This window comes from Kogia breviceps, chromosome 17 (assembly GCF_026419965.1).
Source record: "Kogia breviceps isolate mKogBre1 chromosome 17, mKogBre1 haplotype 1, whole genome shotgun sequence".
In the NCBI taxonomy this organism is placed as follows: domain Eukaryota; kingdom Metazoa; phylum Chordata; class Mammalia; order Artiodactyla; family Physeteridae; genus Kogia; species Kogia breviceps.
In genome coordinates this window covers 60,437,645-60,449,634 of record NC_081326.1, presented here as the reverse complement: position 1 = coordinate 60,449,634, position 11,990 = coordinate 60,437,645, and the positions used below count along the sequence as shown (strand labels likewise).

General features: G+C 45.9%; 1 protein-coding gene across 1 annotated transcript in view; it reads left to right on the top strand.

Moving 5' to 3' along the window:
- Positions 1-10,677: 10,677 nt before the first annotated feature.
- Positions 10,678-11,990, top strand: part of SNTB1 (syntrophin beta 1) — a 214,522-nt gene continuing 213,209 nt past the window's right edge. The window contains exons 1-2 of the mRNA XM_059043450.2: positions 10,678-10,695; positions 10,860-11,642. Coding sequence (XP_058899433.1) covers positions 11,066-11,642 — 577 coding nt within the window. The 5' untranslated portion in view covers positions 10,678-10,695; positions 10,860-11,065. The remainder of the gene's footprint in view (positions 10,696-10,859; positions 11,643-11,990) is intronic.

Sequence of the window (11,990 nt, the reverse complement as noted above, 5' to 3'; positions counted from 1 at the left end):
AAACACGATAATTTGATATACATTTACATTGTGAAATGATTACCACAGTTATGTTAGTTAGCACATCCATCACTTCACAGAGTTCTCTCTTTTTTTTTAATGGTAAGAACTTTAAAGACCTACTCTCTTAGCAGCTTTCAAGTATGCAATACAGTATTGTTAACTATAGTCACATACTATACATTAGATCCCTAGAACTTATTCATCTTATGTCTGAAAGTTTCTATGTTTAACCTCCTTCACCTATTTTTCCCACCCATCTGGCATCCACCAATCTACTCTCTGTTTCTATGAGTTTGGTTTTTTTAGATTCTACATGTAAATGAAATCATAGAATATCTTTCTTTTTCTGTCTGGCTTATTTCACTTAGCATCATGCTTTCAATGTCCATTCATGTTGTTGCAAATGGCAGGATTTCTTCTTTTTCATGGCTGAATAATATTCCATTACATATATAACTCACATCTTCTTTTTCCAGTCATCCATTGATGGACATTTAGGTTGCTTGTGTATCTTGGCTATTGTGAATAATGCTGCAATGAACATGGGGGTGCAAATATCTCTTCAAGATAGTGATTTCATTTCCTTTGGATATATATTCAGAAGTGGGATTTCTGGATTATGTGATAGTTCTATTTTTAATTTTTTGAGGAACCTCCATACTGTTTTCCATTGTGGGTGCACCAATTTATATCCCCACCAACAGTGTACAGCGTTCCCTTTTCTCCACATCCTCGCCAGCACTTGTTAGGTCTTGTCTTTTTGATAACAGCCATTCTAACAAGTTGAGCCAAATTTAGAAAGTCATTTAAAAGTATATTTCTTGATTGTTTTGGCAAATCAGAGCATCTGGCTCCTATGCTTTTCCCAAATGACAGCAATCACTGCCCGTTGCTGAGCAGCGCTGGCTCTTGACAGGGAGCTTGTGCTCTCCAGGTTTGCATATCGCTCACCTCTGATTATTTTCCAACACTGGGATCATTTATCATGGTATTTATGGAGAAATATCTCATCTATACTTATGTCTCTATCAAAATTTGGAAAATTTAATAGAAAACTAGAGGGCAGAGTATTTTAAGAAAACCGAAAGAGGACATATTTCCTTTTGGGGGTAAAGAATAAACATGTTCATCAAATATATACATATATTTATCTATCATCATCATCCTATGGTCATAAGCTTCTCTCTTCCCCAAGGTAAAATCACTTTAGCCTTGAAAAAATTTCAGAGCTCACTGATTATAATTGACTTTTTGTGACAGAATCTAAGTTCACTCTAAGTTGATTCTATTGGGGAAAACAAAATTCTCTCTTAAAAAGAAAAAAAAAAAAAAAGAAGAAGAAGGAAAGAAAGAAATCCCCAACCAGCCTGAAACACATTTTTCAGTCGCTTGATTTTCTGGAAAGAAAGTAAATGGCAACAAAGTGTTTTGCATTCGTGAAAAAAATAAGACTCTCTTGCTCTGACTGTCATCTACAGCTGCCTTTACTCGGGGGCATTGGTGCTGGTGACATCGAAAGGAATAGCCATAGTTTTTTTAACCTTTCAGAAAGCCAGTGAGACAGAGTTTAAACACATAGCAATGTTAGGGCTGCCAAAGACTCATTCTTTGGAAGAGAGGTTGATCCTCTTGTGGGTTTCCCTCTCCAAATGATCGTAAAGGCCCTCACTCAGAGGACCGCGGATGTAAAATCTGAGTTTCTATCAACTGAAGCTTAAAATATAGTGAAGGTGGCAGGGTGACCCAGTGGAAAGGGGACGTGATGTAGAGTTTGTCAAGCCTCAGTCTGAATTTCAACTCTTCCACCCAAAAGTGAGGTGACCCAGAATGGGCTTCTTTATGTCTCTGTGTTTCAATTCCCTATTTGTGAAACATGGATAACTTCTGCTTCACAGAGAAAACATAAATTGGCCCATTGTAGGCATATTCAAGTGTTGATTCTGATTCTTTTGTTTGTTTGGTTCCTTTATATGTAATAATGTTAGCTAACATGGACTGAAATGTTTACTATCTGCCAGACCGATGCCCCTTCACCTACATTCCAGTTTTCCCCTGCTTTGAAAGTTGCTCTAGTCCCTTTCCTAAATTTGAATACACTAGAGCAGGAGTCATTCTTTTTTTTCTGTAAAAGGCCAGGTTTGAAATATTTTTATATTTTTGACCATCTCTACTGTCAAAGGGGTCAAAGGTCAAAGGGCTCTATAGTTTGTCAGATTATTCAAACCTGCTATTGTAGTATGAAAACAGCCACAGATAATATATAAACAAATGTCTGTGGCTGTGTTACGATAAAACGTTTATTTACAAAAAAACAAACAGCTGGACCAGGGACCATAGTTTGCTGCATCAGAACCCCCTTGATAAAACGTAAAGTTCCAGACCCTACCAAAGACCAGAATCATCAGAATCCTTTGGAGTGAGGCTTACGTTTCTGCATTATTATTCCCAACTCTATTTTGAAAAAAAAAAAAGTATTAAGCCTATCAATAATTTGAAAGAATCATACAATGAATCCCCATTTATCTTTCACTAAATTATTATTCATTTTGCATCAGAAATCTCCTTCTCTTTCTCTTGTTCTCTGTCTCTATGTTTGAAAGTCAGTTGATACTTTGCCACATTTTCTTGGTAATCCCTCCCTTTCTCCATTTGAAAGTCAGTTACAGACATCAGCATGTATCTTCTAAGAAGAAAAACTTTCTACGATTATCACCTGCAAGAAAATTAATTAACATGGATACAATTATCAAGCATCTATATGGTGATCTGTGCACCTTTACTGAAATATATTCTAAGGACAAAATGAACTGCAGAGAAATTTTGAACTTACTAAGTAGGTTTGTTGTTGGTACTGCTATCAGGATAGTAATAGTTATTCTGAAACAATTTCTTTTCGTAATGTAGGATACACCAAAATGAATAACTCTGCTGACATGTATGAAAACCAGATTTCTCACATATTGGGAGACACAAATATGGAATAAGGAAAAGTAAGAAAGTATCTCATGGTGTAGGATTTGAAATGATAATCGCAGTATGAACTCTATCTACCTATCATCATAGTTTAAATAAGCACACCTAGTCTCCAGATCTTGATTTTAAAATCACATTTCACACTAAAAGGAGCCAGGGCTCCTTAAGGAATGGCTGATCCCAGGGCTAGGCAGATAAAATACAAGTTGATCCTGAAATAGCTTGTTAGGCCAGAAAGCAAAAAGCAAAAAAAAAAAAAAAAAAAAAAAAAAGAAGTGCTTGATAATGAGGACCTGTCAAAAGAACACAAGAGGCAGCTTGAAAAGGTTCATACTGGCCATATTTGATATATTTAAGCAGAAAACAGAAAAATGAGAGTAATGAATTAGAGTGCATTAGATAAGAATCTATATCACAGTGAAATTAAAAACCAACAACAAAAGTCACTGTATATAGAAAAAAGTTCCTCATTTCAGAAGTAATAATAAATGTGGAAGAAATTATTGAATTTGATACCTGCCTTTTTAACATGCTCTCCAGGTGGTTCTAATTCCCTCCAACCACTAGGAACAACTGCTAGGTGTCTCCTTGACACTGTTCAATTTTATAATAGCCATGAATCTTCAACATAGCCTCAGGTCTGGAGAACCTAATACTTAACAGAAATATATGAAAAACAGAAATTCTAGTGAACCTGTGACCATTTGTTTTCTCCTTCAAAATACTTCTGAAAGTATTTTTCCTCACTGTTTAATATATCAGTCATTCTAGCTACTCCTGAAACCTGCCTTTCTATTCTAGCGTGGTCCTAGGAGAAGTCCTGCTTACTTTCTCCATAATCCCCTGCCCCTGCAGTGCAAAGTCTTATCACCCATGGAGATGGGAAAAGGAGGCAGCTGCCTGGGATTGCCTCCAGGCTCAGCTTCTTGCTTGCTCTATTTTTTTTTTTTTTTTTTTGTCCCTTCACCAGGCAGACCAGAGCTTTCAGGCAGTGATTGCCAACTTCGAGTTTAGTCCAGTGGACACTGCATGTAAATACAGTGTCTTGCGATGCCTCAGAGGGCTTGAATTTTCATTTCAGAAGTAGGGCAGTAGCCCTTTGCCTTTAAATATGTCGTCCGCCTCTGGGTTTCCAAGTTTTGCAATTAATTGGGGCTACTTTTGTATAGTTCTAGTTTAATTATGCAGAGAAGCAATTCAGAAGTTAGCATATAGTTATGAATTTCTCGCCCCATGAACACTTTTCCTTTGCTCTTATATTCAAATCGATTGCTAGACCCTATCAATTCTGCTTTCAACACTTTTCAAGCATCATCCTTTGACTTTTCACTTCCTTGCTATCATATTTTAAAGACATGTATGGAAGAAATTTTGATTTCTTATTCCTCTTTACCTTTGCACCGGGACGTCTTCCATGCCTACTTAGGCCAATTTGCTAAAGTTTTAGTATGTGGTGGGATACACCTTGCCTACTAGGATTTCAAAGTCATTTTATTCAACATGTCTTCAATATGGGATCTCACCTATCCTTCTACAGTTTTAAAAAAGAATCAGATTTATATCCCTTAAGAAAAGTGACTTAAATTTACAGCATAGATATTGAAAGGCTGGGAATGGTTTGTTTCGGCAGAAGTGGAAGAGAACGAGAGAGAGTGGAACTCAATAAGAAAAGAGAGAGGGTAAGCATCTAACTACTTTACAATTCTGCCTTGAGCTAGTCCTGTTCCCCAAAGTCACCACTACAACATTCTAAACACAGTGAGCAACCAAATAACCCACCTGACCTCCTGGCTGGCTGAGAGTCTGGGTGGTAGTCTATCTAGTTTACCGAGGATCAACCCAGCTAAATACCAGGTCTATGCGATAGAGTGTGTTGGCTAACCCACTTGAAATGGATGACGTGCCAGTAGGCCTCCTGGGGCACGCCAGAGAAGAAAGAACCTGCTCAGCCTTCTGTTCAAGAGCTGTCCCCCAGTCTCAGTGCTTCATCGTTAAAATAAGAGCCACTCCTCCTGTGCCTTGAAGAAGCTTTGAGAGCCAACGTGCGGTCTTCCATGGGTTTCCCCTTCTTGCAGCAAGTAACTAGCCTCAAGGGTCCCCTTGGGCTAAGAATTGCATCTGGGCCATTCCTTGGTTCTCAAGGTGGTCTCTGTTGCCAGTTAAGACTCCTCAGTAGGTCTCTGTGAGGCTTCAGTGGCCTCAAAGTAGAGGGTCCAGATGGGGGCCTGACTGAGCCCTCTGCTGTCAACCTCAGCTTGCTCTAGCTGCAGCCACTTATGACAATCTTGTTGCCTTACAAATTCCAGCCTGTGACTTTGGTGCCATGTTGTTACTTGTAAGAAACCTATTCTTCTGTTGTCTTTGATGTAGTCAAAAAAATTCATGTAGTTACATAAAAATATCTGATTCACAAGGAAGCCAACTATATGTCTTGTGTTGGGACAGTTCAAAATGTAGTTCCTAGATGACTTTTGCAAATTGTTCTTGTCGCCAGATGTGTTCAGACATTGCTGTGCAGTTGTGGGGGAGGATGGAGGGAAGGGGAGGGGAGATACTTTTTGGTCTTTTTGTTTTTTACCTTCCCCAAGAGGGGACAGTCTGGCCAGCTTGCTCCAGTAATGCAATAAAGACATTGTAATAAAGCAAAAAATAGTGAAACAGTAGGGAAGGGGGCAGGGCACAACCTTTAAAGGAATGACATAGCCTGAGGACACGACATAAACTGATTACAACCAAATAGGTCCAAGATGGTGGACGAGTCGACTTCCACTAGACCTTGAGCCCCAGTATACACTCGCTGTAACACATCAGCACTCTAAATGACACACCCACAGGTGCCATGACAGTTCCAAGGCCGACCATAAAGGTCAAAAAGTGGGCGGTGGCCCAATTCCTGGGAATCCCCACCCCTTATGCAAAATAGCTACAATACTCCTCCCACTCATTAGCCTACAAAATTACCCACCCCTATAAAAACTGACAACCCCATAGCCTGGTGCCTTTCTCACCTTCTGAGATGGCCTGCACTCTGTGGGGTGTGTTTCTCTCTAAATAAATCCACTTCTTACCTATCACTTTGTCTCTCACTGAATTCTTTCTGTGATGAGACATCAAGAACCTGAGCTTCATTAAGTCCTGAGACCAGGTGTGATCTCAGTTGAAAGACTGGGGGTTCAAGTCCCAATCTGGGTTTTGGCTGGGTTTGAGTCCCAGCCTGAGGGCTCAAGTCCCAGTCTGAGTTGAACAGTTTTAGTTTCAATAGTGAGAAGAAGAAATAAAATAAGAGTCACTAACCAGAATTATGATTCAGAATCTGGAATCTGGCTCCTTCCATTCATTTCACACTCCGTACTGCAGCCATCTCATTCTCCCCATGAGCTCTTTATGTACATGTCTGTCTTCCTGTCTTAATTATCTTTGCATCCTTCGGTGTGCCTGTCTCCAGCACCTTCCTCAGTTTTTTATAAGAGCAGCTACTCAGTAAGCATTTGGTCAACATGTATGTACACAGGTAGGCCTCAACTTAGGAGTTCTGCATTTCAAGCACCCCTCCTGCTCCTCTCTCATTCTGTTCTCTAATTTCCCTCCAGATATCAAGGAGCTTTCTGCCTCCTCTTCTTCACAAGGTGAATACCTTATATCCAAACTCCATTCTGTAACTGGATAAATCCCCCTAAAGATGCTCAATCTATCTTCAGGAAACAGCATCAAAAGTACAATGATACTATTTTCCAAACCTAAACACTGGAGCATGCGTTCTAACCAGTAAAAATGGACTCAGTAGGTATTAGGAAGTAATACAGTCTCTCGCTATCCGAGGGGGATTGGTTTCAGAACCCCAAAGGATACCCAAATCTGAGGGTGCTCAAGTCCCTTACATTAAATGGCATAGAGCAGTCGGCTTTCCATACTGCAAGTTCCGCATCCACAGATTTAACCAACTGCTGATACAGAGGGGCAACTGTCGTTGTAATTAAGACAGTTCCTGACAATCTAAAATGTACGATGGTTGAGGCTCAAAGAGGACATGGAGAATGGATTGTGCTGTAATCCTCCAAGGCCCTCCTTTGTGGTCTGGCCCAGTCTCTCTCTCTTCCTCCCAGGGGCTGCTCCAGCCATGCTGGCCTCCTTTGGTCCCTTGAACCAGGCAAGCTTAGTTCTATCTCAGGTGCTTTGCTCTGGCTCTCCCTTCTCCCTGGGACCCTCTTCCCTAGATGTTTGCAAGATTCCCCTCTTCTTACCATCCATGTGTCAGGTAAAAGTCACCTCCTCACAAAGGTTTTCCTTAACAGTGGCCACCCGTAGATGCCCCTTGCCCCCAGTCACTCTAGCCCTTATTGTTGTTTTATTTTCTTCCCGGTATTTACTCCTCCATGAAGGTATCTTATGTCTGCAGTCTTTCTCCACCTCCACCCTACCGCCCGCTATGAGGTAAGCCTCATAGGGCACATCTACCATTTGTCTGCTCGCATATCACAGCACCTAGAACAGTGCCTGGGACAGGGCAGACGCACCACAAAACTTTGTGGAATGAGTGAGGAACACTGCCCCTCTGCTACGTGCTGCTGCTGCTGTGTCACTACCCTCTGCTCTGTGCTGCTGAGGATTTCCTGACCTGTTTTTGCAAGCCTAAGTCCACCCAAACATCTGCAGGAAAATGCACCTCTCACAGCAAAGGGGCACCCATGGGAAGATCCCACTTCGGGCTGGGTGGAAATGGAAGTCAACAGTTCAGGACAGAAGGAGGAAACAGAACTGGAGACAGAGCTAAGTAAAAGAAATCTGGTTAAAAAAAGGAGGAGGGGACTTCAGGTGTAATACCTGGAATGCTCAAGTTGGACTGGGATTCCTGATAACCGAGTTGTGTCTTTGTCGCAAACCCACCCTGTGGCCTTGGATTTGTCGCTGCTCTTCTCTGAGGTTCAAATAGTCTTTTCAGACCTGGCCAGTGACCCTTCTTCAAAAGGGGAGACCTAAGCGAACATAATCTGTCCTAATCGTAAGTGTTACAGGGCTGCGGTGCAGTAGTCCCATCCAGAACCAAGAAATGAGGTAAGTAAAGTTTACCTTTGAGGGTCAGCCTTACTGCTCGGGGGCCAGATATGCAGAGCTGTGTGAGGGGTAAGAAAGGGCTTTTAGGCCAGCAAGACCACAACAGTCATCTGCTTCTACTAACATGTCTAAAGAAAAGAATGTGTCAGTTCTGGAAGGGCCGGGTGTGCTCTAAGTTTGGAAAGCAGGAGAGGCCAGAGAGACAAGGCTGGCTGCACCTTTCTACACGTATCTAGGGGAAGGGTCTTAACCCTCAGGGTTTTCCTCCCAGTGGAAAGAAAGGTTGGCCTCAGTCCAAGGTGAACACTGGGGCTGACAGGTTCTGAGCATTTTTAGGAGACTGTAGGACAACGATTAAGAGTCCAAATTCTGGGCTTCCCTGGTGGCGCAGTGGTTGAGAGTCCGCCTGCCGATGCAGGAGACACGGGTTCGTGCCCCGGTCCGGGAGGATCCCACGTGCCGCGGAGCAACTAAGCCCGTGAGCCGTGGCCGCTGAGCCTGTGCGTCCGGAGCCTGTGTTCCGCGATGGGAGAGGCCACAACAGTGAGAGGCCCGCATACTGCAAAAAAAAAAAAAAAAAAAAAAAAAAAAAAAAAAGAGTCCAAATTCTTCATACCTGGGTTTGTATCCTGACTCTGCCATTTATTAGCTACAGGACCAGAACAAGTTTTAAATCTGTACCTCTGCTTTTCCACCTGTGAAATAGGAGAGATGGTAATAGTAAGTATCTCCAAGAATTACTGGGAGAATTAAGTGAACATGTATAAAGCACTTAGAATAGGGGCTATTATTCTAATTCCATTGGTGAAGCCATCTCTGGCAGACACGTATGCCTCAGGCCTAATGATACTGAATATTTGCTCTGCTCCTCTGATGCCACTTTCAACAAGCAACCTACTCCTTCCCATGCAGGGCTGCTTGCCTGGAAAAAGTGTGCTTATCACAGAGATTCTGAGAAATTCCCATCCCAGAGCTTGCAGTTTCTTATGGCAAATTGATACATTACTTCTAGCTGTGCCTGGGCCTCTGACATTGCTTGACCACAGAGGCAAGATACAGGTGTGATGTGAATGGAGGATTTCAACCCAAGGGCGATCAGTTTTGATTTCTAAATCATCACACTGGCATCCTGGTGCCTATCTCCACCTCAGTGAGTTTGGCGGCACTCAGGCCCCTGAAGAGTGATGTGTGTGAGTCCTCAGCCTCTAAAGCAGAGGGCAGCCCCAGACGGTTTTCCCATCCAACGGTGGTGCCGCCTGTGCTGTCCCCGCCGTGAGTACCTTTACATGAAAGAATAAACAGCTTTTGGAACACTGGTGGGTTAGAAATATAGGAAATAAGGATGCTGCAAGCAGAAGTATAAATCTAAGCATTCCCCTTGACCTACCTGCAGTGACTTCTTTTCCTCAAAACAAACAAAACAAAACAAAACCCAAATGTTTCCATTTCATTCTGGGACCCTGCCTGGAATACCAACCACCCAATCTTCAGGGATTGGTCTGGGTTTTTAAACATTCTCAATTAAAAGTGTGAGTCGTGCTGGAAGGGTTAGAGAACTTTCAATGATAATCCACATCAGTGGGAATGTGTTCAATAGATTTCTTTCCTCCTGACACCTTGCTGGGTTGGGTTTACCTTTAGGAATTCTCAGATTTGTGAATTTCGTTTTGGTTTTTGGAGAGAGGGCAGAGAGAGGAGGGAAAAGGAAGGAAAGGAGAAGTGTGAAACACTTCCAGAGTTCCATGAGACCTGCTTAGGGTCGGGGAGAACTTGAGAGGTTCAAGGACCAGGAGGGTTCTGGGAAGTTCATCTAAGACATGGGTTATGTTGGCATTTCCGCATTGGCCTGGGAAGTTACCCGATGATTATAGTATCATTTCCCAGGAAAAATGCAGCTTGAGCTCCACATAAGTCACTCATAAAGGAACTTTTGAGAGACAGTCCATTGCAACTGAGTTCTTAAAACGGTGGACTTTCTATATTGGATCTTGGGAAGAAAGAGAATGTCACAGGAAGCATTTGGGTGGCATTGGGGGGGGGGGAAGATAGGTCAGAAGCAGAGAGCATATAATGTGCTAGAATTGGAAGAACATCTGTCCCTGGGGTCTGGGGCAGGCAGCGGCCTGCTGAAAACCCCAGCCAGCAAAGACATCTCTCCAGAGACCCGGCAGAAAGATGTCCTGCATTTAAAAAGAAGTTTCCCGCACTCGGTTTATGCTGACGTTTCATTTTGGGTTCTTGGGGCAGCCTTCCCTCGTGACTCTCAGGGAACCCAAGGGCCTCTGCCTGAGTCTACCTGAGAGTCCCTGCGGAAAGGAGAGACAGGTAAGAACTCAGCAGGAGAAGCCGAGACTTGGTTTGAGGAAGCCAGAGGGAGGAGATTTGACTCTAGACACCCCTGGGGGTTAGGACTGAAAGGCGATTCAACAGAGGCTGTGAAAGGGGAGGGGGCTTGGGAGCATCCAGGGAGGAGACCGACGCAGGACCTACGGACCACGCCAAAGTGCGGTGTGGGCGTCAGCGGAGAAGGGCGAGTGGAGAAGAGACGCCTGGGGCGGGGTGGAGGGGGAGGCTGTCCTTGCGGCGACGTGCGCTCGGAGGAGGGAGGCGGGGAGGGTCGAGCGGGCGCGCGGCGTGCGACTGCCGAGGCTGCGGCGGCTGGAACAGGTGAGCTGGCCGCCGGGCGCTAGGTCCCCGCCCTTTCCCGGGAGCGACTCCCCCTACCGACTCTCGCCGGCGCTTCGCCGTTACGCGGCTTCCCCTCGGTTTGGGGTTTTGCAACGGGCAGCTGGTTTTTTCCCCTTTCCTGTTTCTGCCTCTCCTTCTTCTAGGTTGCTCCACCCCGCCCAGGATCAGGCCAGGGGGAACCGGCCGGGCAGCGGTTGCCAACTCGCGCAGAGCGCTCTGGCGAAGTCCCGGAGCGGAGTCCCGCGTCCCGCCTCCTCCCTGCGGGGCGCGCCCTCCTCGCTCCCCCCGCAACCCTTCCCCACTTTTCCCCCCTTTTGCAATCACATGGCACTTTAAGAATGCCGGAAAGATGGCGGTAGCGGCGGCGGCGGCGGCGGCGGCGGCCGGGCCGGCCGGCGGCGGAGGCGGCCGAGCGCAGCGGAGCGGGCTGCTGGAAGTTTTGGTGCGGGCTCGCTGGCACAAAGTTCTGGTGAACTTGAGCGAGGACGCCCTGGTTCTGAGCTGCGAGGAGGGCGCTGCGGCGTACAACGGCATCGGGACCGCCGCCAATGGCTCGTTCTGCAGGGGCGCCGGCGCGGGGCACCCGGGCGCGGGCGGAGCGCAGCCCCCGGACTCGCCCGCCGGGGTCCGCACCGCCTTCACCGACCTGCCCGAGCAGGTGCCCGAGTCCATCTCGAACCAGAAGCGCGGCGTGAAGGTGCTGAAGCAGGAGCTGGGCGGGCTGGGCATCAGCATCAAGGGGGGCAAGGAGAACAAGATGCCCATCCTCATCAGCAAGATCTTCAAGGGGCTGGCGGCGGACCAAACTCAAGCCCTGTACGTAGGGGACGCCATCCTGTCCGTAAACGGGGCCGACCTGCGGGACGCCACCCACGACGAGGCGGTGCAGGCGCTGAAGCGCGCTGGCAAGGAAGTGCTCCTGGAAGGTGAGGGGTTAACGCCGGGCGGGCCACTCGGGATGCACAGCGCACGCCCCCCCTCCCCCCACCCACCGCGGCCGCGTCCTCACACCCACCCTCGTGCTGTCACCCACCAGGGGGCCGCAGTGCGCGGCTGGCGGAGTTTTGACAACTTTTGCCCACCTGGGGGCAACTTGTTCCCTCCCTAGGGTCGTCCCAGGCGTTGACCCGTCAGGGGTGTAGGAAAGGGCTAGGCGAGCAGGGTTTCTTGAGCTCCTGCTCTGTGCCGAGCACCGGGTCGGAGGCGTAGTGATGTTGCCTCACTTTTTTTTTCGCGCAAAATCCTTGTGTAGCGTAGGGGCTGGAAGTGAACCT